This window comes from Megalops cyprinoides, chromosome 2 (assembly GCF_013368585.1).
Source record: "Megalops cyprinoides isolate fMegCyp1 chromosome 2, fMegCyp1.pri, whole genome shotgun sequence".
Lineage (NCBI taxonomy): Eukaryota > Metazoa > Chordata > Actinopteri > Elopiformes > Megalopidae > Megalops > Megalops cyprinoides.
The window spans coordinates 11,830,131-11,856,419 of record NC_050584.1 but is presented as its reverse complement, the minus strand read 5'-3'; the positions used below and the strand labels follow the sequence as shown (position 1 = coordinate 11,856,419).

The 26,289-nt window shown below is 41.7% G+C and overlaps 1 protein-coding gene across 1 annotated transcript; it reads right to left on the bottom strand.

Annotated features, from left to right (window-relative positions):
• Positions 1-4,881: 4,881 nt before the first annotated feature.
• zfhx2 (zinc finger homeobox 2) lies at positions 4,882-25,612 on the bottom strand. The gene is made up of 6 exons (XM_036554923.1): positions 24,572-25,612; positions 21,052-21,225; positions 11,152-11,310; positions 10,705-10,765; positions 6,192-10,513; positions 4,882-5,256 (listed from the first exon to the last, which is right to left on the bottom strand). Exons 1-6 carry the CDS (start codon positions 25,610-25,612, stop codon positions 4,882-4,884), a joined length of 6,132 nt encoding a protein of 2,043 aa, XP_036410816.1.
• Positions 25,613-26,289: the final 677 nt, after the last annotated feature.

Sequence of the window (26,289 nt, the reverse complement as noted above, 5' to 3'; positions counted from 1 at the left end):
ATGCATTTTAATTTGCAATCAGGTGGTTTTATGAGGAATCCGCCTGCTCTGCAGTGCAAGTTGGTTGGGAACAGAGGTAGTTTGAAGCCACTTTCACAATTCTTCATGGTTGATAGTCCACAAACAGATTTTAACTACTCCACCTGAGAGAAGGAGGGGTTGATCTGTGGGAACTTTGAGCTTTCAAGTGAAGTATGTAATGGGTTTATCCTCGAAAGATTCATATCCTGGGAGGTTCCAAAATGCATGCATCAACTATAACCAATCACAGGCTCGTCATCAGTTTCCAGGTTTTTAAACCTCCTACTTTGGGTTTAAGTGATCTGAGCTACAGCTTTTCTTTTTTGTCATTTTAGTTAAATAGCCTTTAAATAGTTAACTCAAAACATCCTACCACAATGTTGGCTGTGGGGATGCAGAGCCGATTAAGGACACTGTAGAATCCTCTAAACGCCAATCCAATGGGCCCCTGATTATCACAGACAGTCTACTGCATATTTCACATCCTGTAAAAAACTGACATGGCAACAGCAGGGAAAGAAAATTGGTACTGGAGGTCTTTCAATTGTATTGGAAGGGATAGCTGTCTAATAGTTAGGCTAATAGTGTGTTAGCCTAACCATATGTCTGTGTATTTGAGAATCAGTTTTCACTGATTTTTAGAACAGGCCACGTTTGCATCCTTTTATTTTTGTAAAGTGAATTGTAGAATTGCTGTCTGTTACAATTTTTGCCACAATGTTTATTTCATGCAGGAACTCAAATGGTCCTCATCCTCCCATAACACAAACGGGGAAGATAGCCCTGAGAGTCCCAGAGAAAGTATAAATGAAAAAAATGAACTTATTTACCCAGAGTTTGCAAGACACTGGTTTGATTGCACTTGGGCCTTTTCTTGAAGATGCAAAAAAGTAGCAATTGCTACAATGTTCACAAAGTAATGGGTAGAGGGCAAAAAGTTCAGAAAAACATTGTCTATTTTAGATGATGACATGACAGATAAAATTGGCTTTTACCAAGGAAACGTTTGGATTCGCAAATTTAATGACGTGAGTTTTCCCATTTTGAGCAAGGTAATGGATTTCAGGCTGTTCCAAAAACGATTTTGATGTTTTATTATGATTGACAAAAAATGAAGTTACTGGGTGATAAAAGTATTACGCCAGCAGATTGCAAATTTGGACATGAGCATTTTCTTAAACTGGCAGTGTACATTGTGCCTGAATTTAGGATATGTATATTACGTTGATCTACTGTCAACATTTTCTCTCTCACACTTCAAATAGTTGAACTAACGTTATCATTGACAGCTAATTTGAAGCCTACATTTATTATCTCTGGAATCCACTCTATGATGCAGACTCACAGCAGAGATGCAAGTTTCAGTATTTTCTGTTTTTACCTTTCCATATGGAATTACTACAACATAGTCATTAAGTATCTCCTGCCTTCCATTAACAAGTGTGCTTTGAACTCTGGATTGCTTAGTCCCATTTTTATTTACATCTTCACTGAGATTCTGTGCTAGGCTGTTCCTCACAGGTATGTACCCTACAGTATGTTCAATGAGCAACTTGTCTCCCCAATCAACTATTGCTTTAAACAGCATTCTTTCTATGATGCTCGCAGACAACTTGTGATGAGTCACTACGATTAGAACCTTCATTAACCAGGCAGACAGTTTGAAAGGGAAAGTTTAATCTCGTTCAAGTCCAATGTGAACAGCACAACACAATTTTGAAGCCTCAGGCTTCACTGCACAGCAGTGACCTTCGGAGGGCCAGTGGCAGCTTGCAGCAGAAGCCTGTGTGATGTCATAATGGCATATCCCATAGAGTTCTGCAGACTCGAGATGGTGTTACATGGTGGATTTCTCCCACAATGTCACTCCTGTTCAACATAGCCTTGTTCCTTTACGACCAGAATCGGCTCCCCATTTCAGTGTCAGCAGGTTTTTATCCAAGCAACTGGGGACATGATTTACTTCTAAACTATGATTTTCTATAATTTAACAGGAACATAAACATTGATTTTCTGGGCTTGAAGTTGCATGTTGTTAAAATTCCCTGATATATCATAATGCAAAAAATCCCAAATACACCTTTGTAATGAAAACACATTCAGATATAAAACACATACATTGATCAAATAAACAGATCGATAACAAATTTCCCCCCATATGAAAAACAGGTTTTATTTTTCTTTTCTGTAAACCAAAGAAAACAAAATGGAGATCAACACAAAAAGTTACAAGTGAGGAAAAGAACTTAATCAGTATCCTAAAGTTTTATATCAAGACTGTCACCATTAGTTAATATTCCTATCGATACCATCTCATTTAGAGCTTAGAGATGCCATATAAACCGTTATGAATCAACCAAAACAGTGATGATAATAGAGATAACAATAGCAGAAGTAGTACAGTTATTATAATAGTGATAATCAAGTGACATTGGAAAATCATTAGAATATAAAGCCCATCTCCATTACATCTACCTCGGAAAGTGTAACACCATGAAATCCCATTCATTTAGCATAGCGCTGTGACCTAGTCCTGGCTTTGCACATGAGCTACAGTTCAACACACATAGTGATTTAGAGATCATCTGAACGAACATAATCGTCGCTGACACTTAACAAAACGCGCTATGTGCTAATATGAAACAAGGTAAAATGCTACTGCTCTTTGAACTAAACCAAGTGCCCTGTGTTAACGTCATTTTAATAAAGAGCATTCATCTGTAGCTCATGCTTAAAGTCCTGGACTCACTCAGCTTCAAGAAATGGAATTTCTTTATGGTTTGCAATAAAGATCTCTATCCATAACTCCCGCTCTCTGTCAATCTCACGATTGCTTTTTGGTGTTTTTAATGACAGAAAGCAAAGGAAGAGCAACTTTGGAATAACAGTTTTTTTTGTAATATATTTCTTTAAAAAAGTTTATTTTTTAGTTTTTTTTTTTAAATTCATTAGCAACATTAATAACAATATACAACTTAAAATCAAAAGAAGGGAAAAATATTTCACATGTCCTTCAACAGCAACTTTATGCTGCTTCCGCCCATCCAGGTAACCATGATTCACCAATTTCCACAGGCTCACTAAGACCACTAAAAGAACTCTTCCTTCCCCATTTACCTGACCTACTGCCCAGTTCACTACTCAGTACATAACCACTTTTAGCTTGTGATTCAAAGACAGGTAAAGATGACTGAACACAGAGAATGAAAAAGGTTTTCTTCTTCAAAGTAGTCCGACCCTGTTCCTTTGCTGCCCACTTCAGACAAGGTTTATCTGTTCCTTTACAGGGTGGGCTCTGTTCTGGTTATCAGAATGAGAGAGACAAAAGCTGAGTGCACCAAGTTCATTCCGCTGAGCTGTACATTTTTGATTGAACACAAAGAAAAGGACATACAGTGACGGGCACGACGGCTGTAGCAGTATGCCCACAGATTCACTGTACAGAATTATTTTCTCTAAGGTCTACGTTTTTTTTAAGTGGAAAACATTTTTTCAACAAGTTCAATTTTTCTTAGGGCTGAAAACTTGGCTCTTGAACTTGGCTATAAAATGCATGTTAAAAGTTTGTAAGGACAGAAAAATAGACTCATAACACAGCATTTAAGCATGGCCCAGATTTTACTATGTGCGATACAGGCCTTTGCAAGCAAACTGCAAAAAAAAAGAAAGAAACCATTGACCATTGGATCATTTTTTTTTAACAGTAAGGTCACAAATATGCAAATATATTTGTACCCACCTCCTGGTATCAGTGTAGTCTTACAATGGCCATAGCCTGTTTCTGTAAAACATGAAATGGATTCAAATGCTGTGTAATGAGAATCTGACCCCTATGCTTTTAATGCCACCTCTGGGATTGTCTTTTAGACAGAATAAAAGAGAGGCACTACCATTTTGGTAAAAAGCCCTATTCAAGACACAGCAACACTATTTTATTATTTTACCATGTCCATTCAAGCAATTCATCTCTCCTTTCCTTGTGCAGTGCCCAAAAGCTGTAGTGCCTAATCAGTGAGAATGCATGCAAGAGTATCTGCACTGCACATTGCCCAAATCCCAGCAGTTCTATCCGAGCAGATACAAAGGCCCCACAAACACAACTGCACCCACAACACATTCTAAATCCTGCTGGTACAATCCAGCAGTTACAAGTGTACAGCAGATTCCCGCTTCTGCCAGGACATGGTTCAAAACCAAGAGTGACCCAGTGCAATAATTGGTAGCAGGATTCGAACTTTGTGCAATCCTGCTTTACAAAACGTGACCGTTAACACTGGGGGTGGGTCTGGAATCATATTGCCGGGATCTGACCCAAAGATACAAAACAGGGGCTTGGCAGTAGAATCCATTACCAGGACTCCTAACCAGTTTTAAGTAGCAGTGCGAAGAGCTGGGGAGCTTCCGTCCGAGAGCATTTCTTGGTCCAGTACTGTTCTTCAGCAAGGTCTTGAAGGGATCATTAACAAGCAAAATCCAGGTAACTGGGATCTTAATTTAGTGTCTCAAGGATGGCGATGGAATAGGGTAGGACCACAACTGCTTGGCCAGAATCTAAAACAGGCTCAGTACACCAGTCTCATTGTTTGTGAATCAATACGAAGTTAATCAGTGATTTCAAATAGGCCTGTTTGGTACTAAGAGCCCTGTAGATAACATCTGGCTGATGTCCACAATTAAAAAGAGCAAGGATAGAGGATGTTTGGGGCTTACCCCGTACCAGAAACTTAAAAAAAAAGAGCAAAATTTAAAAAAAAAAAAAAAACAGTTGCTTAAAGACCAGGGTCCACAGTTGTCTGTGTCCATTAAAAGCAAAGAGCCCCGTAGGCCCTGTGTCCGTACCAGTGTTAGCAGACCTGTGCCTTAGCTGGTGCTGATGGACGGAGAGGGGGATGAAGACAGTGCGGCTACGCCAGCGCTGGACCCGGTAGCTGCACTACTGTTGACAAGTGAGGGTGGCTGGCCAAAGTTAGTAGCTCTTAGCGTGGCCAGGTGCCGTGGGGAGAACACATGGGCTCTCCCCGCTGCCCGGGATTCAAACCCAACTCCACACGCCTCACATCTGCCTCTCAGGGTCTCACGCCCTGCTGGCTGGCCCTGGGCAGGGGTTGTAGAGGGTTCCACCACTGTCAGCTGAACTGGTTTGGGTAAGATGGGGCGGTTGGCGCGGAGTGCACTGTATTGCAGGTAGCTGCTTGGGCTGATGTCTACCTTCTTGGAGTCTGTTGTACTGGGCAACTACAAGAGGAGAGAGGAGAGAAAGAGAGTGAGCACGATACCCAGGGACAGAGGCATCTAAAAGACATGTGCAGACATACAGAGTAAATATACATGCTCAATGACACAACGCATCACTGCATGTTCAGCAGAAGTACAGACAAAAAAAGCAAAATACTGTTTTCATTAGCCAGGAATGAACAATATTGTAACATGACCATAGTTTTGGCACATAGTTTTGGTGGATTCAATGGAAGTACGCATGGTTTTTTGACTATGTGAAATAAAGATCTTTTTGTTCATAACAACCTCTGATAAATAAACTGCTGTTTCTATTATTCTGGAGTTGTGCTACAAGGAATGCATTGTAATACGATAAAATGATAAATTATTCTTAAATAAGCAGATTATAAGTCATTTCAAACAAATGTCTTACTGCTGAACTACAGTTAAGTACCAATTATATTTGATATACTTGTTGCCAACTGAACTAGAATTATCTGCATTTTGAGTATGGCAGCAGTAACAAAAACATGGTAAGAAAAACAAAACATTAGGCAGGTGTAAGTGACGTAGAGGTGCAGGAGTATAATCTCCTCTTCTTCATGCTGTGGTAGATTTCAAGCCAGTTTACACACTGACAAACATTAAACAGTATTAGCCGAAAGAAAAATCCATTCGGAAATTCAGAAACACTGCTCTGTTGCACTTTATCAGATGATACACAGAGTAAGAAACAAGCTGATGTTCAGTACTGTTTGAAAGGACCCGGGAGCAGGTATCTCTGTGGACGTTTAACAAAAACACAAAGGACCATTTTCAGCGGCTCTGAACCAACACGAAACAGCAAAGGTACACAAGGACGTGGCCAGTGAGCACATAGCATCACAGCACCATTTAATGCGCAAGGTTATCTGTGCTCAACTTCTGAGGAATTGGGTAAACACAGCTCTCACCTGCTTCTCCTGCTGCAGCCGCCAGCGCTTCTCTTTGGCGCGGGTGTTCTGGAACCAGATCTGCACCACCTTTAGTGGCAGCCCCAGCTCCGTCCCCACCGTCTCACACTCCAGCGCATTTGGGTGGGCGCACGTCTCGTAGCATGACTGAAGAATGGATAGCTGCAGGGAGGTCAGGTGTGTCCGTGGCCGGCGGGGCGCAGAGTGGTGCAGGTACGCACCGTCCACAGGGCTAGACTTGATGGTAGCAGTGGGGGGCGTGGAGGCGGCAGCAGCTGAAGGGGTGTGAGCTGCAGAGAGAACCAGCTGTTCTCTGGACAAGGTGTTGATCTTGAATGGGCCTTTGGGGGACCAGTAGGTCAGCCCGTTCTGTTTCTGAGAACCCAACGCAGAGGGCTTGCTGATGGAAGTGGACTGTTTTGGTATCATGCGGTTAGTGGTTCCCGGCCCAATCCTTTCCCTTGTATGCTCCTCCTCGTCTTCATCTGTGATTTCCTCTTCCTCTCCTCGCTCTACCTCCCCTTTGTCTTCCTTGTGCTGCTGGGAAGGGTAAGGCAGAGGAGAGGGGGTCTCCATGATCGCTTCTGAGAGAGCAGCACTGGCAGCCTTTGCTTTGGGGATTACTTTGGCTGGTGGAGCTGGTTTCTGCATCTCCGGCTTGGGCTTGGATGTTGGAGGGGCTTCTTTGTCCTTCTCCTTCATTTGCTCCAGCTCTGGCCTTGTCTTTGGATGAATAAGCACAGGATTTGCTGAAGCTGAGGGCTGTGAGACCCTACTGCTGCTGAGAGTGCTGGTGTTTGGGACTGGTTTGGGGTTGCTGGAGAAGATGGGTTGGGTCAGGGGCCAGGTGAACTTTATAAGTGGCTTTCCCACCGCTGCTAAAGTGCCATCACTGATGAAGCGGACCTCCCCCTTGCGTTCACGGGCCCTCATGTTCTGGAACCAGATCTGAACCACCTTCTTAGGCAGGTGGACCCACTCCGATATCTGTTCAAACTCATGTTTCCCAGGGTTTGGATCTTTGAAGTAGCAGCCATACAGCACATCCAGCTGCTCTGCCTGAATGATAGTTCTGGAGCGCCTCATTTCCCTGTACCGTCTTACCCTGGGTGTCCTTCGCTCCCTGTCTCTCTCCTTTTCCCTTTCTCTCTCTTGGTCTCTTCCCCTATCCATCATGGTGGTGCTTCCTCTCTCTGCTGGTCTGATGTACACAGCCTTAGTTTTGGCATTGTTATTGCTGTTAGTGCTCATTGTGCTGCTAATAGTCGTTGGATTAGAGGTTGGGATTGCCAAAGCAGATTCAGGTTTCACACGGACCACAATAAGGCCTCCTGCCCCGGGTACACCCACAGTTGTTGGCCTTAGTCCAAGTCCATCCAACAAATGGTCCCTCTGCGCCAGAACTTTATCATTTGTGGAAGCAGAAGAGGATGCTGATGATGCGGAGCTGTGATTCTTCCCAATGCTGAGATCCAGTGCCGCCTCAAATTCGCCTCCATTAGGCAAGAATCGTGAGGGAGGTGTGTGGGAGGCAGGAGGTGGTGCGTTGAGGGGATCAGGGTAGGGCGCAGAACAGCGAGTGATCACAGGGGGGTTTGGGAATGAAGGGGCCTTTCCTCTACTTTCATGTCCTGCATTTATCCCCAACCCCACCGCCGAGGCAGGGAGGGAGACAACATAAGGGCTGATGAACTGTGTGGCGAAGGGGGTGAGAGAGAGGGAAAGTGGAAGGGGCTGCAGGATGTTCCCCGCACTGATCCTAGGAAGACCTTGCTGATCAACGGAGAGAGGTGCAGGAGGATCTGCCTGAGCTTCCAACTCCAAATCCACATCGGGGTCCTGCCTTTCCCTCTTGATATCCATCTCCTCCTTTTCCATCTCCCTCTTCCTCTTTTTCATCTTCGTTTTCTGGGTTCCTCCATCATCCTCCTCTTCGTCTTCTGCATCTGAGAGGAACACAGTAGAGGAGCGGAGTACTTTCCCTCCACCTACGCCTTTCTTGTCAGCTGGCACTCCCTGCGCCTCCAGTCTCATTGGGCTCACCGGCTCATCCTTCATAGAGCTGTTCTGGCTCTCCTCATCTGTCACAATGACAGACGTGTAGAACTCTTCCTTGTCCGAGTCCAGGTAGGACTCCCCTTGGCTGTCTACCCCTCGCTCTCTCTCGCCACTGTTGGACAAATCGATGGCATGGCTGCTTTTTGCTGGACTCTGCACACCCTCTGACTCAATGATTGTAAGTACACCTTCCTCTTCCTCTACTTCCACATCTGCACATCTGTCAGTTCCCTCACCCGCCTTGTCTTTTGGTACCAGCTTACAGGTGGCCTGCTCAGTTGCCCTCACCTTCTCTTTCTCTCTAGTCACTCGTGCTTCACAAAGCCACCTGCGTACTTCCTCCTCACTGAGGCCCACCTCCAAGGCTAGGGCTTCGCAGTCTTCCTGGGGAGGGCTGGCTGCATCTGCTTCACTGCGAGACTCTAGAAACGCCCACAGCACCTGGGACTGGAACTCTGACAACTGTAAAGCTTTGGGGCTGGGAGCTTTCAAATTTGCATTGGTATGAGAAGGGTTCTGAACACCTAGAGTGCGGTTAGTGTTTAAGAGGCCAGATTGTGCAATGCTAGATTTCAACTTGCTTTTTATGCCATTTGTGGCAAGTTTGGAATCTTGGTTTGGGCTAGGATTTGAACTGCAGCTTGGACTGGTATCAGTATGGGATTTCTGTGGAGTGGTATCAGGGCTCAGTGTTAGGTTCAGGTTGATGGGACTAAGGCTGGTAGTGCTGGGTAGAGACAAATTGCACGGCAAAGGGCTCTCAAAGGGGATTTTATTGCCAGAAACTGGGGAGTTTAGGTTTGGCTGAACAATTTTTTTGCAGAAATCCTCAGAGACGGTATTTCCTTCCATCTCTTTCTGTTTACTCACTTTTATTTGTACCTGCTCTCCCTGCTTACCTCCCTCCGTTTCATCCCCTTTACTTTTTTCTTCCTCTCCACCTTTGTCCTCACCCTTAAACGATTCCTCTCCCTCATCTTTTTCACTCTTTACGGTTCTCTGCTGCTCCTCAGCCTTGTCCACTTCCTCTAAAGCCTCCCCTTTCTCTTTTCCTTCAGCACAGTTTTGTGTGAAAGCAGAGTCCCCAGCTGCCAGCCCAAGGCTCTGTAAGCCACTTAGTCTTTGGGCCAGGAGAGCCTGTTGCGCAGCGTTGAGACCCAAAACAGAGACCGGCTGGGTCAGAACAGGACTGGCAGATTCAGGATTTGGACTCTGGTTCTGAGCTTGAAGTCCATTCAGGAAGAGGGGCAGGAGCAGCTGCTGCTGGGGTATCAGCTGAGGGGCAGCTGTGGCGGGAGAGGCACTGGCATTCACCGTAAAGAGTGACGGAAGCAGAGAGGGGGACAGGGATTGAGAGCTGGACGTCAGGAGAGTGAGAAAAGCAGACACCGCCTGGGCTGAAGCCACGGGAGAGGAAAGCAGGGAGAGGACCGGATGGGGTTTTATTTGCTCTCCATCTTTGGTTGTCACTGCCGGTGTGGTCGGGGTTCCCTGGCTGCCGCAACTCCCTGTGGTGGCACTTACAGCCTGTGCAGCATTACCCCCAGAGCTTACAGCAGAGCTCACAGCCGCGGTAGTATCATTCCCGCAGCTACCAGTACCTTTACTTCCAGAATTCCCTGTCGCACTGCTGGCGGAATTTCCCGCATTTCTGCTGCGAGTCTGATGCAACACAGATTTCAAGTGACTTTCCAAAGTGATTGCATGGTTGTAGGAAACGCGACACACAGCACACTGGTAGGGCTTGCTGGATATATATGGGCGAGTCACGTTTGGCTGGGCGGAGAGAGAACTGTCATTTTCACCACTCTGTTTTGATAATGCTGTTTTCATTCGTTGTAGATGCGCGCTGGAGCTGTAATGGACACTCAGTGCACTTTTGGAAGTAAAAGACTCCAAGCATGAGTTACACTTGAAGGGACGGTTGGGGTCAAGGAATTTCTCCATCGTCGGGTCGCCAGGAGCCGGTGCGCTGCTTTTACGGCTAGATCTGTCATGATCGACAGCGGGATTGGAAGCTCCCTTTTGGGGTTTCGTTAAGTCATGAGGTTGAGTTCTTTCATGACTGGGGTCAAAGCTGCCACCAGCTTCCTCTTGCTCTTCTTCCCCCTCCATCTCTTTATCATTGCAGGAAACCTTGACTCTGGACCCTCTGAGCAACCGGGCGCTGGCAGCATTCTTCTTAGGTCCTTCGGCATTCTGATCAGTTTCTAAGGTTTCAGATACTGCCCCAGAGATTTCCAAATCCATCTGCTGTGAAGCGTCTGAAAAAAAGGGGACAAGTTCAGTTAGAAGTTTAATGAGCATTTTGTGAACAAGAATGGTAACACTGTGCATAAACACTGACCTACTAGGCACTATGTGGAATGACAATAACACATAGAGGGGTGTATAAGACTGTGAGAAGAACAAGTGTGACAGAGAGTGGGAGTCATGCTGACATGGCCATGCTCACCTATGTCATTTTGGGAGTCGGCTTCCACGTTGTCTTGACTGGCACGCTCTACAGGGACAGCCTAAACAGGTGAAAATGAAAGATGAAATCTGCTGATTAGACAAAACACGGCTTGCTTCTACGCTGAAAGACAATTCTATACTATCACATTAATCTTGTACGGTCCAAACATGTGGAGGACAAGGCAATGAGAGGCTACTACCAAACTAAGCCCCGTTTGGGAATTTGACACTTAGACATCTTCCTGTTTACATGTCTTATTCCCAAAGCATTATAGCACAATGAAACAGCCGTTCAAAATCATTGAAATGTAGGCCTTCTTACAACGTGCAACAGAAATTACATTCCTACCACTACATTCCTTCACTACGTGAAGACACAAGCTAGACACAGACGCCTGTTCAGGCTCACTCACGCACACACGCACACACACACACACAAACTCACGGTATCCAGCAGTCTGTCTAGACAGGCAGGCAGCACGCTGTGTCTGTTAGTCAGGTGCAGGGCCAGTGCATCTCTGTCCGTCTGTCCTTGTTGACACAGGGGACACGACCACACCAACACCCCATTGCTCTCACTGCATTCAATGTCCCCTGACTCCTCCTGAAAGAGAGGCAGAGGATACATTACTGAAATCCTGGAGCAATTCAGCACCAGCTTGACATGGTTGTCCTCACTATATCAGTTATCAAAACATCAAAGCAAGGGGACTGAGAAAGAGTATGTCTACCTCTCATACTAAAAGTCAAAAAGCCACGTGCTCAAATGTGCTTCTCAGCCAGAGCAGTGCTGATTGTGGCAATATGAAAACTCAGTGAAAGGAGGAGGCCAATTAAAGACAAAAAAACTAGGATTCACATATTGCAAACTAAAAACATTTTGCAAATTGTAAACTTTACATTTCATCATATGGTGTAGTGTTTATGTAAGGACTGAATCTGATGACGGAACATCAAACACATGCCATCTGTTCATATCTGTATTTGGGAAAATAAAATGAAAAATTATACTTCTGTCAGTCAGTCCTGCTTTTTCAAGTAGGTTTGTATGGATTAAGCCATGGAGAGAATTTTGCTCAGGTAATCAGCCTCCTTCTTTGTCTTTTCACTGCGACATGTCAGTTCAATGCTAAAATATTTCTGCAAATTTCCCTCCTGCATCCTCATCTGTGCAGTATCAATACCTGCATACAAGCCAGGTCTTTTATGCCAGTAACGAAACTTTTAGAACCATTTAAACTAGGGCAGGGGCGATATAGCAGTCGTGATATATCAAATAGCTATTTTTGGCATTCCATGAGTGCTGATATTCAATATAACAGCACTAGCACTTTTAACTACACATGTATCACTCCGCTTTACAGATGTTCTGATGCAATCGTTGATTACACCATTGCAAACTTAATTCGCATTTACCGAGAGCGCAAATGTGGATACGTTTCTGAGTATGATATAAAAGAACCTAGCTAGCCTGTAGTTGGGTATGATAAATGCTTAAATACACAGTGACGTATGGGGTCAAGGGGCATTACAGAGTGCAATTAATCTGCGTTAATTTTTTTGACGCATTATCTTTTATATAATTAATCGAAATTACGCGTTATTTTGACAAACCTAGTGAAAACATATGCTATGTGTTTTTCAAAGCTAATGGGTAAGTTAACCAACATATAGATACAAGTGATATTTTTCTGCCCTGGAAGCATTTCACTGAACTTTGGAGGTGTGCTCCCGCATCAGGTATGACTAACGGAAAAAAAAAAAAAAAATGGGAAGAAACATAACGCCACATACCGGGGATAGCTGTTATTGTGCTAAAAATAGCTATTCGATATATCGTGATGGCTTTATCGCCCAGCTCTAATTTAAACTCTGAGGGAAGAAAATAAATATTTTACAGACACAGCTTTTGGCTATAAGTTTATAAATTTAGCAGCAACTTTTCATCATTCATCATCAACAGCACAGCCATATGATCCTGGAATCCATAATATCTACAAGAGCTTAGCTGAACTCCATATCTGGCAAAAATCAACTGTCCTTCTCCACACTGCCTTACTAAGTTTCCCTTACACCAGCTCAAATCATTCCTTTGAATGAACTCAATGAACATAATTTAGCACTCAAAAGTAAATTAAGTAAAACTACACCATATGCACCTTAGACTGTTACCTGAATCACTATTGTTCTTAGTTGTTTACTACAACAACTATTTTACATTACATGTGAATGGAAATTAATTTTAGGTTTTACTAAATACAGATGGAACTGGATGATATCACTCTGCTTTAATACCATAACCCTCGTGTCAGTTTTCTTAAATCCACTCACCACACAGTATTGGTTTCGATGCTAAACGGACCCTCAAAAAGCAGGAAATCTACTATAACCTCGAAGAGTGGCCAGTTATAGTTTCTATGCCCTCTAGGAGTCTGGTTTTGAATAATAAATAAAAATTGCCAAAGAATAAAAAAGTCAGTTTATTATTGTATGTAGCCTGTCCTGTGCATTTTAACTCCAAAACTGATTTATTATTTTCGGCTGGCTGGAGCACATGTAAGCATGAGATGGCAGTGGCATTCTGTGTCATCTCTGCAATAGCTGGTGCTTGGATAGCAATCATGGCTTAATAATTCTATTCATTATAATAGATAATGAATCTACTCCTACTGTTAAAAGTACTACACTGAAACAAAGCCGGGATTCCTCTAACCCAAACTCAAACCAGCAAAGTCAAGAAAACAGGACAAGTGCTATTTGGATTTTGGAAGGGTGAGTAGGGAACAGAAAGCTGTTGATCTGAATTTAATTTACTGTCTTATTTTACCCCTTACAATAATGCCGGTGGGGTGCCTGAAATTGTTTGAACACCACTATGTTAAAATCACAATAGTGAGCGACAATGGCTAATTAAAACCTGCACTCAACTCAAACCAGTCAGCAAGTATTACACAATTAGAATAAAGTTCAAGCTTCAGCTAATGTTCAGTTTTGATTTTGTGGCTTGAGACATCACAGCTACTATCACAACAAACCTACCACCAGACAGCTTCTCCTCCATCTTAATTTTGCTGCTGCAAATCATAAATCTTCCCTTACCACTAATAACACTTCTTAACATTGGCCTGGTCTGGCCTGTCTAACAGATAAACTATTCAGCCTGCAGCTACTCACTGTGGTAGCTGCTCACTGTATCTTACACATTGCAGCACATTGTGTGTAATACCAATTACAGACAAGCACAGTATCCTTTTGAAGGGTTTCATCCTGGCCGATGGGAAATCTGTACTGCTGAATGCTACCGGATTGAGCAACTGTAATACTGGATTATAATACTGAAGACTTTGTACTCCTTTCTGTTGCATGTCATCACAGGTATGTTCTGATTGGACAGCCTGTATTTTGTCCTATTCAGATGATAACTTTCAGATTACAACAATATGTATCATAAATTATTCATCTTTTGTATTGTTTTAAATATGGTAAATGCTTCTAACAAAAAAAGAATTAAAAAATTCTTTGGAGCACCTCAATGTATATGGCTTACAACATATTGTCTGATCTTAAGTCACACAAATTAAAAATGCAGTATTGCAATCAAATGCTTCCCAGTACATGGTCTCTTTCAATTAACTTCTTTCAAACATTTCACAATAGTTATCACAACTCTGTATTTTTCATCTGAAAAGACCATGACATAAACATTCATTGATAACCACTGTAGCTTGAATTTGGCAAGTGTCACAGCCAACGATTGGTGAAAAAATAAAAAGTTATAACCGTTGTACTAACAAGCTTTTTGTAATTGTTACAGTTCTTGACTGGCCATACTGAACTTTACTGGATGTCTTAAATATCAACAAGCTCTTGAATGTCAAATCAAGCAAATTTGTGATGGTTACAGTGTGTAACACGCAGCCTGTCACATGTTCAATATAGAAGTCAGAGGGTGAATCTTGCTGATTACTACAATGAATTATGCTTATGTTTACATATTATTTCCTTTTTTAACTTAAGACAGGTCTGCAATGAACAAAATGTTTCATTGCTTTATTTGTGTGTGGTCAAAGCCAATTTGTGACTACAAAAGCTGTTCTTAATCACTTGGATATTTAAATAAGCTGATGTCACACATTCTTACAAGAAAGGATTCACTATGAAGGGGTGGAGTGATAGTTATTGCATCAGAAAAGATCAATATGGAAGTTCTTTTCTTAGCCTCTGCCAGATTCTGAGCTTGAGTCTCAGACGCCTTTCATATACACCATCTGAAATCTGCTTCCATTTGCACTTGAAATCCAAATAGTGGGGGTCTGCAGTCTATTCAGACAATTTATATTGTGGGGTTGTAACATGACACTAGTTACACTGCTCTGGCCAACATATTAAAGAAAGAATGCACAAAATATGCTTTGGTTGTAAATCGTCTTTATTTTGCTTTTGGTGGTACCATTTTTAAACAAATGTGGTTTGCCTTCAGTCAAGTGACCACTCTGGAGTTATGCACACTGGGAGCTATAGTTCAAAACTCCACTGTGTAACTAAAGGGCAAATAGATAGCATTTGAAACTACTGAAACCAGGGCTGCACGATATAGCCGTCATGATATATCGAATAGCTATTTTTAGTGCAATAACAGCTATCCCCGGTATGTGGCATTAGGTTTATTCCCGTATTGTTTTCCCTTTAGTCATACTTGATGCGGGAGCCCACCTCAAGTTTTCCGAGGCCATGCGAAATGCTTCCAGGGGAAAAAATGCCACTCAATGCCATTCAATGTTGATATCACAGCAACAGCCCTATGCTGCTTCTATGTGGTAGATAGAAACACATGGCTACAAAGATAAAGAGTGAAAACATATGCTATGTGTTTTTCAAAGCTAATAGGTAAGTTAACCAACATATAGATACAAGTGATATTTTTCTGCCCTGGAAGCATTTCACTGAACTTTGGAGGTGTGCTCCCGCATCAAATATGACTAAAGGGTTTAAAAATACAGGAAGAAACCTAACGCCACATACCGGGGATAGCTGTTATTGCGCTAAAAATAGCTATACGATATATAGCAACAGCTATATTGTGCAGCCCTAATTGAAACCCAATGAATCTCACATCTTACACCTAAGTGATATCTCAAAATGTGTCAGGCTATAATTCAAGGGTCATATATAAAAGGCCCTGAGTCTGAGGCTGTTGCCCGTCCCCCCCTCACCCTCCTCTTCCCAGCTTCATATGGAATCTGTGATCACTGAATGTTGGCAGGTAAATAGGGGCAAGCTAAAAACTAGCTAGCTTTGGAAATGCCAATAAAGTCATTCTGGATAGAAATAAACCTCCCATGTAAAAGAGTAGATTTGCAATTAACAGAAGTGATTTCTTTAAGAGTACAGAGTAGCCCAGACTGTAATCCAAATACACACCCTGTGACACACAGATTTAAAAAAGGTGACATTACAAAAATTAAAATAATATTAAAAGTATAAAACAATCCCACTCAAATTTCCCCTATTAATGATCACATTTACATTTTGTGCCTGCCAGTTGAAAAGCGGAACAATTTTATGTTGATATAAGTTTCAGGGCATTCTTCTGGGGCCTTCACTGGAATGTGTGTCCCAACAATGGCCCCAATTACCACAAAGAATCTCAGTACCTTTTGAAAACCTTCAGAGGTTTGTTTTGATTTCCTCTTGCCACACTATTACTTTCTTGTACAGCTAACAAACCACTCTGAATAGTCTTTTCATGCAGGCTCCCACGGTAGACTTGAAAGTGCTGAATCTATCAGAGCCGCCTGTGTACAATCAAAGGCCTAAACTAGTTAAATGTCCCAAAGACAAAGCATACACAAACAAGAGCAAACAATCAAAGATCATCATTGCCACATGTGGACATGGACCAAAATGACCTCAGCAACTTAATCAAAAGTGAAGCTACCAAACAGTTATAGCATATTTAAGAAATGATACACAACGCTGAAGTCAATGATTTTTTTTTTTTTTTTTTAGCTTTTAGAGCTAGCTAGCTCACAGACCTGTTAATCTGTTTTATTTGGTCAAATGTGGCCTGTTTTTTTAATTCACTTTCCCCTTATGCTACCCCGTTTGGAGCCACACATTTGGCTTGCCCCACCACTACAATCCTTGCCGTCGTACAGGAGCCTTGCAGCATCAACAAGGCTAGGGAATGATCAGCTAATTTATGGCACATTCATTTAAACAAGCAGATTTGTCCATTACTATATCTAAAGACGTAAAAACCTTAACTTTTAAACTTTTTGACCGAATTAAAGTAAGAAATTGCTTACTCACTGACCTGTTGCAAAAGTATGAAAGTTACAAAATTATATATAATTATATAATATATAAAATTGTAAAATACAATAAAATACAGAAATTTCATATATATATATATATAAGTAAGAACATTTTATTATGTGGGTGAAAAGTTTCAAATATTTGAGAATAAAAGGGGCTGCAATATCTGCAGACTGTCTAGGTCAAGAGCCAACTCTTCCTGGAGGGCTTTGCGTGTACTAGTTTTTGCTCCAGTCTCCTCTCTTTAGTATTTAATTAGCCCCACCGTTTAATCATTTTGACCTTCTCCACCTTTCTGCAAATGATAAATCACTGCTGAAGGTTGTACCTCTGCAGCATAGTGAAGAAATGCTGTGTGCTTTGAGTTATTCACAACGTGTACAACTTGTTCAATAATTGGACCAATTTAGCCAAGGTTGGAACAAGAACCAGCACACACTTTTCTAAAAGAACTGAGCTGAAACCAAGGTTTTCCATTCAATTCAAACACTAGACAGTCCTTCTAGCCTTTTTTTCATACCATCTAGTCAGAACTTTGTTACAAACCCTTATCTATGTCATATAATTCTAACATTTTCTTTGAGCTTTTCTCCTTTTTACCCAGTTTGGAACCACCACTTGTACTGGTGCATGAGCACTAAAGTGAATCAAATTCAATCCTCCAATACACCCACATGCATCCAACAGCTATCTTTCATCCTACAAGTACCACAGTGCACCACAGTACAACAATGCAGAACTGGAGGACAGGCCATCTCCACCAACATCAACTGAGTGACTTGCAGGAGTGACTTGTGGGAGCCTTCAGTCACTGCAGGGTGTCAGAGCAGTAAAGTGAGCAGACTTGATGACAAAACCCACCCTACTTCAGCAGAACGAAGCCAATTGTGCTCTGCCAGTATTGGCTTCCGGTCACTGACAGTAAACGACACAATTCAGATTTGTGCTCTAAGCTGTAGGGTTCAGCCGGCACTGACTAAGCAACTCCTAGGCCCTCATTATTATTTTAAATTGCCTTCATAAATTATTGCTGTACTTAGTTTTACTGATATGCATGTCTGACCAGAGGGGTACTGAATAAACCGATGACTATGCCCTGGACTATCATCCGATTTCTTAATGCAATCCTTACTTAACCTATAAGCTACTGAACAATAAGGCCGGCCGGAAGTCAGTTTTTATGGGCTTGCTCTACCAACACTGTGCAACACCAATAAGGAATGCCAGGCATGCCAAATTGAAAACATAGTGTAGCAGGTAACAGCTTATCTGTTGAACCAAAGAACCTGAATCCTCAGCACCGTCTCCATTCAGCTCTTGGTCCAGCCTTTGGTCCTTTCTCACCTTGACAACTGCAACTACATCCTCACTGGTCTCCCTGCCTGAGAGAGCGCACCACTGCAGCTCATTCAGAAATCTGCTGCTCAGCTGGACTGCAACCTCCCACAGTACTCTGGTATCTCATTCCACTCAATCTCCATCCTCTGTCTACCAGTAACTGCTCACTTCAATTTAAAAACGCTGGCGTTAGCCTGCTGAGGGGAACAGCTCGTCCACAAATGCAAGCAACAATCAGACCTCATATACCAGCCAGACCATTCCACCCTGTAACTCAGTATACCTGACCATCCCTCCTCCACCTTGCTGCGCATGTGTCATACCCCCTGTCTACTCTGGCCTCTATGTGAAGGAATGAGCTTCCCACAGCCATCAGAACAGCAGAGGCACTGGCTATATTTCTCCAGACACTGTAGACCCATCTCTTCAGACAGCATCTGGGCTTCCCTACTTAACTGTAATAGAACTTAAATTGTGCCTTTTGTATAGTACTGTTAGGAGATTAGACAGAGCTATCACTGGTATTTGTGTATTAAATAGAAGAGATGGTACAACCTTGAAATGAATAAGCAACATATTTTGCCATTTAAAATTGTAGACATATCATCTTTGCTTTTCGGGGATGATATGCAGACTGGTAATCATCTGTCACACAGTAATAAAAACAAACAATTTTACATTTTTAAATTATATTGCTGTACAATAAAATTTGTATTGTACTGCTGCAGCTATCTGCAGAATTTCCAGCTTCATATCTTTGCAATAGATGAAATGCATGTGGAAATCAGTTATGCTCTTGCTGCCACTGAATATTCATGCAGATTGAGAACCTTGCCTTTTGGATTATAAATTGCCAGCCCCGCAACCAAATCGCCTTTGCCCACCCCCAACACCTAGCTTTCAAGTTCTCTAGCTCTTTAGCCTTGTCTAAATGAAATGAGACTGCCAACGGTTAACACAAACCACCACCAAAAAGGGACAGAAAAGAAAAAAAAAGATAAAAATAAAATTAAGCAGTGACGGAATTGCATACAAATGGTGCATATAAAAATGTGTCAGGAAAATTCAAAAATCAACAGTTCTGCACTGGGCATTATCTACAAGAAAGCTTAGAAAGGCAAAAAAGGCCCAGAACCTCAAGGAAAACTTTAAGTAATCGTATCTCAAAGTATTTAAGACCACAAAATACAATCTAACCTGAAAGGGCCTTGACAGAAACAAAGAGTGTGCCAACTTTGAGGAAATCAGACAGCCAGACTGAAAGGGGGTTGATTTTACATGGACTGACCTATATGCATTTCGTAGCAATGCTGAAAAGTCACTTTGAGGCAAACATATAAACGTTACGCCGCCGTTACACTGTTACACACATATTAATGAGAAAAAATCAGAAGGCAACATTAACCAGATAAACACTGCCAACAGTAATGAAACGTTCAACTACAGAAATGCCAACACAGTAGTCTCCACTCGGATACGTCACAGTATATCAATTAGCTGCGGCCCCGAATGATTATGTGCATTGTTTACCAGAAAATAAGTAGCATCGGCTTTCGGGTTGATTTCATTATACGAGTAGCTAAAAATAACAACAGTAACTTACATGATATCATCTTATGTGTTGCCGTTGTGTAAATACTGATGTCCCCATTTCCCCTACTAATTTAATTAGCCCACAGACTAATTAGCAACACCAACCAGTGGATCAATTAGCTAGCTAGCTAGCTAGCTATCTCGCCCTGACTTATGTAACATAAGCAAAACATTTAAAATACAATAACTATCATTAACTTCCACGTTAACTACATATCCAATACAAACTCAACTGCCTGGCAAATTACCCAAGTTTAAAAATCACTTTCCAACATTAATTGCGAATTTAAATAATGAATAGACACCGCAGGAACAAATGAGAAGCGCAATTAGCGGGCTACCTAGCTAGCTAACATTAGCTAATCTGCCATTCACACTTTCGTAAAAAATCGACGCGCCACGTTGATCATAACTAGCCAGTTAGCTAGTTAGCAAGATACAGTAAAGAGAAACGCACAATCGATAGTCACACAAACACCTTTCTCTAAATCAAAATGCATTTACAGTGTCTCCCAAAACCTCGGCCTTGAGTAGTGCCCTTCCCTAAACTTGGATGCTGCCAATCGGGCAACCCATTTTACACCGACCGCTGCCTGCCTGAGAGGAAATTCGGGCCTACAATAGCTTCGGCTGTGTAATTAATAAATTTGGATTCCTTTTACAGATGTGTAAGAAACGCACTCGGCCCCCTCCTCTTCCGACACATAAGTTAGCCCCCATAAAATCCCCTTGCGATCCACTCCACACTCCTAAACTGCTTCATATTTTATGACACATTCAACTATATTTCTTTTAAAAATACTATGCAATTATTACACACAAAATTAAACGCTGGGGTACTTAAGACGGTCTGCATGAGCAGACCGAGTGGCGAATTGGTTGGTAGGAGGAGAGAAAGAGAGTAGCCGGAGACAGAAAACTTTGAGATTTTAAGGTACCAATTCCAAGAAAATGGACATATTACGGTTTAATCGGCTCTATGTAATCCACCCTCTTTACGGAACTGGAAAATGAGCGACAACAGTACTCCCACAACTACATAATTAAGCCGCAGGCAACGTGGTTTCATTAAGATCAATGCAATTAACGCGTTTACCTGCATGGTCGCCGCTCCAGCGCACGCTTCCTCTCGCTCTTTAAAACTGAAAAGTTTTCTCTCTCGCTCGCTCCCCCACTCGCTCTCTCGCTTTCCTGCTCTTCCACCTAGTAAACACACGACAGCGCCTCCCTGGCCGACTCCTGCACCGACATCCATCAAGAACACAGACCGCTAAGAAATCTCATAACGGTAGCTGGGTGGTAAACCCAAGGTACCAAAAGGTCTGCTAAACCGCAAGCCATCAACACCAATTAGCAATATGTGTAAACACTAAACCCGTAAAGCGGTCATCAGAAAATACAAGTAAGCCTACAACAAAAAATGTAATCAGTTTCCCACATATTCGGTGTTAGAGATTTGCTTACAGCTTGTTTTAAAGTAGCTAGTCGTAATTAGTCGAACTAATCATGTCAAATTTGGGTTTATCTTTGGTGCCAACTGACCAAACAATGTATTTGATTTTTGGCATAAACATGATTTCTTGTTAGAATCACGATTCATTTTTATGATTTCACTTTATGATTACACAGTTAAATAATTGTTCTGATGTGTTTTTCAGTTTATGAATGCGATTGCCTCCACTGCTATTTTAACACAACACATGGCGTCTCTCACATTCAAATCGTATATTCTCAATTTTTCAATAGCCTGCATACTCATTTGCAGCAATGAGTTTTGATATCAACATGATGTGATATAATATACAACCTTCCACACACACTAAGGAGGCACTATACTAAGTGAATACTACCCAACACTATTTTCTATTTCTCTACTGTTTCTCAATCCTGTGGTTTATCATGTGGCCTTTCAAGGCTATTTATGAAATGGGCAAGAGGTGTCAGGTGTGTGGCACTAGGCATTCTGGGGAACGCATTTACACCAAAACATGTCTGTGCAAATATGGAAGTTATAAAAAGAAATAATAAAATAATAAAAAACTTCAACGATTGGTGCCACCCAAAATGCAATAAAGTGGCAGCAGAAAGTATGTGTGACTCTTCATAGCTACAATGTTGCAAGCTATTTATATACATGTCAAACTGCATGAGGGCTATTCAGCAACAGACTCAGTGACAAATCAAACTTTCTATTGACCCTTTACTCACTGAGAAACGATAAAAGACAATATTAATATGCATCACAATTTACAAATACATGGAATTCCAACACACTGTTCTATATGTTCAGGACCCTTTGCAGTCTGTTGCCCTATGCAGAATATTTGAATTCATCAGGTGAAAGTGGTGTTTCTTACCATCACACAAAATGTCACCTTCTTATTCTATTTACACACACTTTATTCAGATCCCCAGACAAACACAGGGTCAAATTAACAGAAAGAATAGTGAAGATACTGCACAGTACTTTGGCACAGTGTTTCTTAAGTGTGTCTGAGGTAAAGTATCCAGCTTTGTTGTACTGTAAGGTGACATCACATTGATATCAATACTTTGAGTGGCAGAGCTATGCATCGCAAATGTGTATGTACTGACATGCTGAGGACGTATGATTCGTTTCGTATGAATAATGTGGCATGTCTGTAGAATTCATTTTTTTTTTAGAGATATCAATACTTTGACTGGCAGAGCTAACTTGAGACTTGTAGAGAAGCCAAGGAAATCTAGACAGAGGTACAAACACACAAATGGGACACATGATAATAGTACGGCAGGAAATTGCCTCTTCAATTTTCCAAGCAGCAGAAAATAGTACTGCAGCCCTAATGACATACATCATTTGTGGCAAGTAAGGATAATCCACACCTAAATGCTTTTTGTTTTTAGCAAATATGTGTACCAATATACGTATACTTAATAAAGTGGATTAAACTGATTAAAATTTAGTTACCAGGGATAAAAATAACCTTATATATACAGGTATGTGTTCTGAGACTTTAGTAAATACTAAATATTTAGTAAATACTAAATATGCCCTTGTACTGTTTTGAATTGTATTCCATCATTTGATAAGACTATGTCATTAATTTCTGTCACCACAGAGGCTACAGATATAAAGTGACAACAACAGAATACATGCTAACAAACCAGATTATCATATTATTACAGCCTGACTTGTAAAAGGTGCAAATTTCAATGATGACTGGTGGAAAATAACTGTTTACTACCTCTATTTGGCTGTCCTCTAATGCAAACTCATACACTTTAGATTTACAAGGTCTGTTGATGTCTCTTGTTTTGGTGGGGCTCTTATAAATATTACCTTTTGAATTTCTCCTATAGCTACTTCATGTCCATTTACAAATACCCTAAGAAAGCACTGCCAAACAAAAGTCTCCTATATCAGAGCCGACCTTTACTCATACATATAAGCCCTTTCAGGCTAGTGACTCAAATAAAGCCACTATGATATGTCAAATGTAAGATATGCAAGTTGCCTTTGATCAGAGAGTATATCAAGAAAATGTCAAACAGATTACATGCTGCCAGTTGTGAGCTAGAAAGTATGGCTATGGCCTCCTCAAAGAGATTTGTGTCCTACATTTGTAAATTCAAAGGCCTGAGGGGTTTTTATCCATGCCAGAGGTCACTGTTAAGTAAGTGGTTAACACTTAAAGATGACCCCTTCAGAAAGTCATTTTATAATATTACACAATTATGTCGAGGAAATGCTCATCTCATACTTTCCTCTCAACGGGGGACTGTCAAGCTTTGTCCATAGAACTGCTTTGTCCTCATAATAATTATTTTGGAACTAATTTAAGTGTTACTTGAAGAAGGAAGCATAATGAACGGAAAACATTCATTTGACAATTACACATGCATGCATCAGCGACTCTATCACTCATGAAAATTGTATCTGCACATGTGCCATGGTTCTCTGCCATTTCTGCAGGCTCCAACAGCTATTGCCATAGTAAATATGGTTACCTCCTTCAATATAGCAGAGAGGTGTTCTCATGTGACCATTTATATATTCTCCTGGGAGAGTTAAGGAGCATTCAGGGTCAAACCACACCCAGCCCCTCTCCCCTGGAAATTAATTTTTTTTTTATCAAATCTATGTAAAAAGGTGATATATTAGCATACACTATAAAACACATAACTCAAACAAAAAAAATAAGGAATTCCACACAAGAGAGACCGAGGTGACAGTGGCAAAGAAAAACTTCCTTCCATCGGACGAGGGAGACAGTAACACAGGAATGAACTCTTCATTTGAATGCAAGATATCTTATATTAAACCACTGAAATCTGAGAAAATACGAATTATTTTTTTACCATTTGACTACAGTACAACTTTCTACAGTTCAATATATGCACATCCTGCTCTAAATATGGGACAACTGTCTATCTCATGCTCCTATGCATCACGTCTCTATTGAAATGACTGCAGTGCAGTCCTCTTACTGCAAATTGCCTGCAATGTTACCACAGTAGAAAAATAAATGAAATCTGATTAACTACCCCAGCAATATAAAGAATTAAGATAACTTACAGCTTTAGCTCATATCATTAGTTGCTACCTTTACAAGAATTGTTGGCTGTCCCCTTACCTTGTACATGAGCTCTACTCTTCTTTCTTTCTTTGTAAATTGTGCTATGACTCGGTCATACCAGTGAGGGTTTTTTTCCAGTGATTTTACTAGTTTTCTTTCAATTGCCAAGACTGCCAGGTTTTTAAGGTGCTCCTGATCCACTGCGTGGTGGGTGTAGGTCTTCACCCGTTTAAGGCAGGAAGAACTCCTCTCTATGCCAGCGGATGTGGCCCCAATCGTAGCCACTAAGCACATCAGCTTGTATGACTGGGGCATCACCTTGTCCAGTTCTGCTGCTTTGAAAAAGGTCAAGAAGGCACAGAGTCTTCCTCTGTCGCCTTGAAGCTCCCTGTTGGAATACAGCTTTTTAAGTTCATATTTTAGCCGCTCTGCATCAAAAAAGTGACCATAACCCTCCTGCAGACAACCGAAAGCATCTTCAGGGAACACTCGTTTCATTTCTTCAAATTTGTTTGGGTTCAGAAGCTCGAAGAAGCAAATATTATCCAGATCGGCATACCGCTGCTTAATCTGCTCGACCAGATTGTCTACAACAGCTATGTACACAGCCCTGTAGCGCTGCTTGGGATCATGTGTCTGGGACAAACTCCTTCCCAATTGGCCAAGTTTCCTCCTGAGCAAGTCCTCTGGGTCCTCTGCTAAACTTGCTGCCCTTTCATAGGTGGAAAGAAATGACGCCTCAGATTTCTTTTCTTCTGCAAAATTAATAAGCTTTTGGATCATACTTTTGCAAAACACAACATCCATTGCCCTCAGCTGCACAATGTCAAACATGACATCTGTCTCTGACAAAATTTGATCAAACGTGAGGAGCATGAACGTAAAATCAAAATCTCGCAAGGTTTTAATAAACCCTTGAGCTGCATCAATTGTGTCATCCTCCTTAATGTCCTGTGAGTCAACTATCCTTGCAAATGTCTCTACCAACCACTGGTGATTCTTTGCCACAGTGGTAACTATTCTTGATGTGAAGTTCCACTGATTTGGACCATTTCTCGGCAGCTGAGAGAAGCCAGATGCTTCCATGAGGGCAACCATTTTAGATGACTTTGCAAAAAAAGAGGAGAACCCTGAAAGTGTTGCGAGGAAGATTCTAGCCTCAGGTATGCACTTTACTCCCTGGCTCAGCACCACACTGAGATGATGTACATAGCAGTGTACAAACACAGCACTAGGCGCCATCTCCTTAACTTTAGCCTGAAGCTCGTTCATTGCAGATGCCATGACAACTGCCCCATCATACATCTGTGCAACAAGCTTGTGCTGGAAATTGAATTTTTCCATTTCAACACGCAAAAACGTTACCACTGACTGAGCATCGCCACCATCCGAAACATCAAAAAAACCAATGAAACGTTCTTGAATAATTCCCATAACATCTACATAACGGAGAACAATGGAGAGCTGGCCCTGACAGCCAGTGTCAGAAGTTTCATCTATCTGCCATGCAAAAAAAGGAGCTGTATCAACCTCGGCCTTAATCTCTTCTAGAACAGTCGCTGAAAGTGAGAAAATTAGATCATTCTGGATTGTGTCTGACACACCAAAGAGGACCGCTGACGATTCAAAATGCCTAGTCAGAACTTCATCATATCGGGCAATTACTTCAACCAACTCCTTGTAGTTGTCCTTACTGTCAGAATCTCTGCCCTCATCGTGTCTTCTGAAAGCCCATTCATGCCGCCCCAGGAAGGAGGCTGCATCTATGAAACGTT

What these genes read in the sequence shown, in the direction of transcription:
- zfhx2 (XM_036554923.1), bottom strand. Translation starts at nt 25,612, where the DNA reads ATGGTTGCCCTCATGGAAGCATCTGGCTTCTCTCAGCTGCCGAGAAAT. An exon ending in GAGTAGAGCTCATGTACAAG is followed by an intron (nt 21,226 to 24,571) that starts GTAAGGGGACAG and finishes GAGATTTCTTAG; the next exon opens with CGGTCTGTGTTCTTGATGGA. An exon ending in CGACTCCCAAAATGACATAG is followed by an intron (nt 10,514 to 10,704) that starts GTGAGCATGGCC and finishes CCTTTTTTTCAG; the next exon opens with ACGCTTCACAGCAGATGGAT.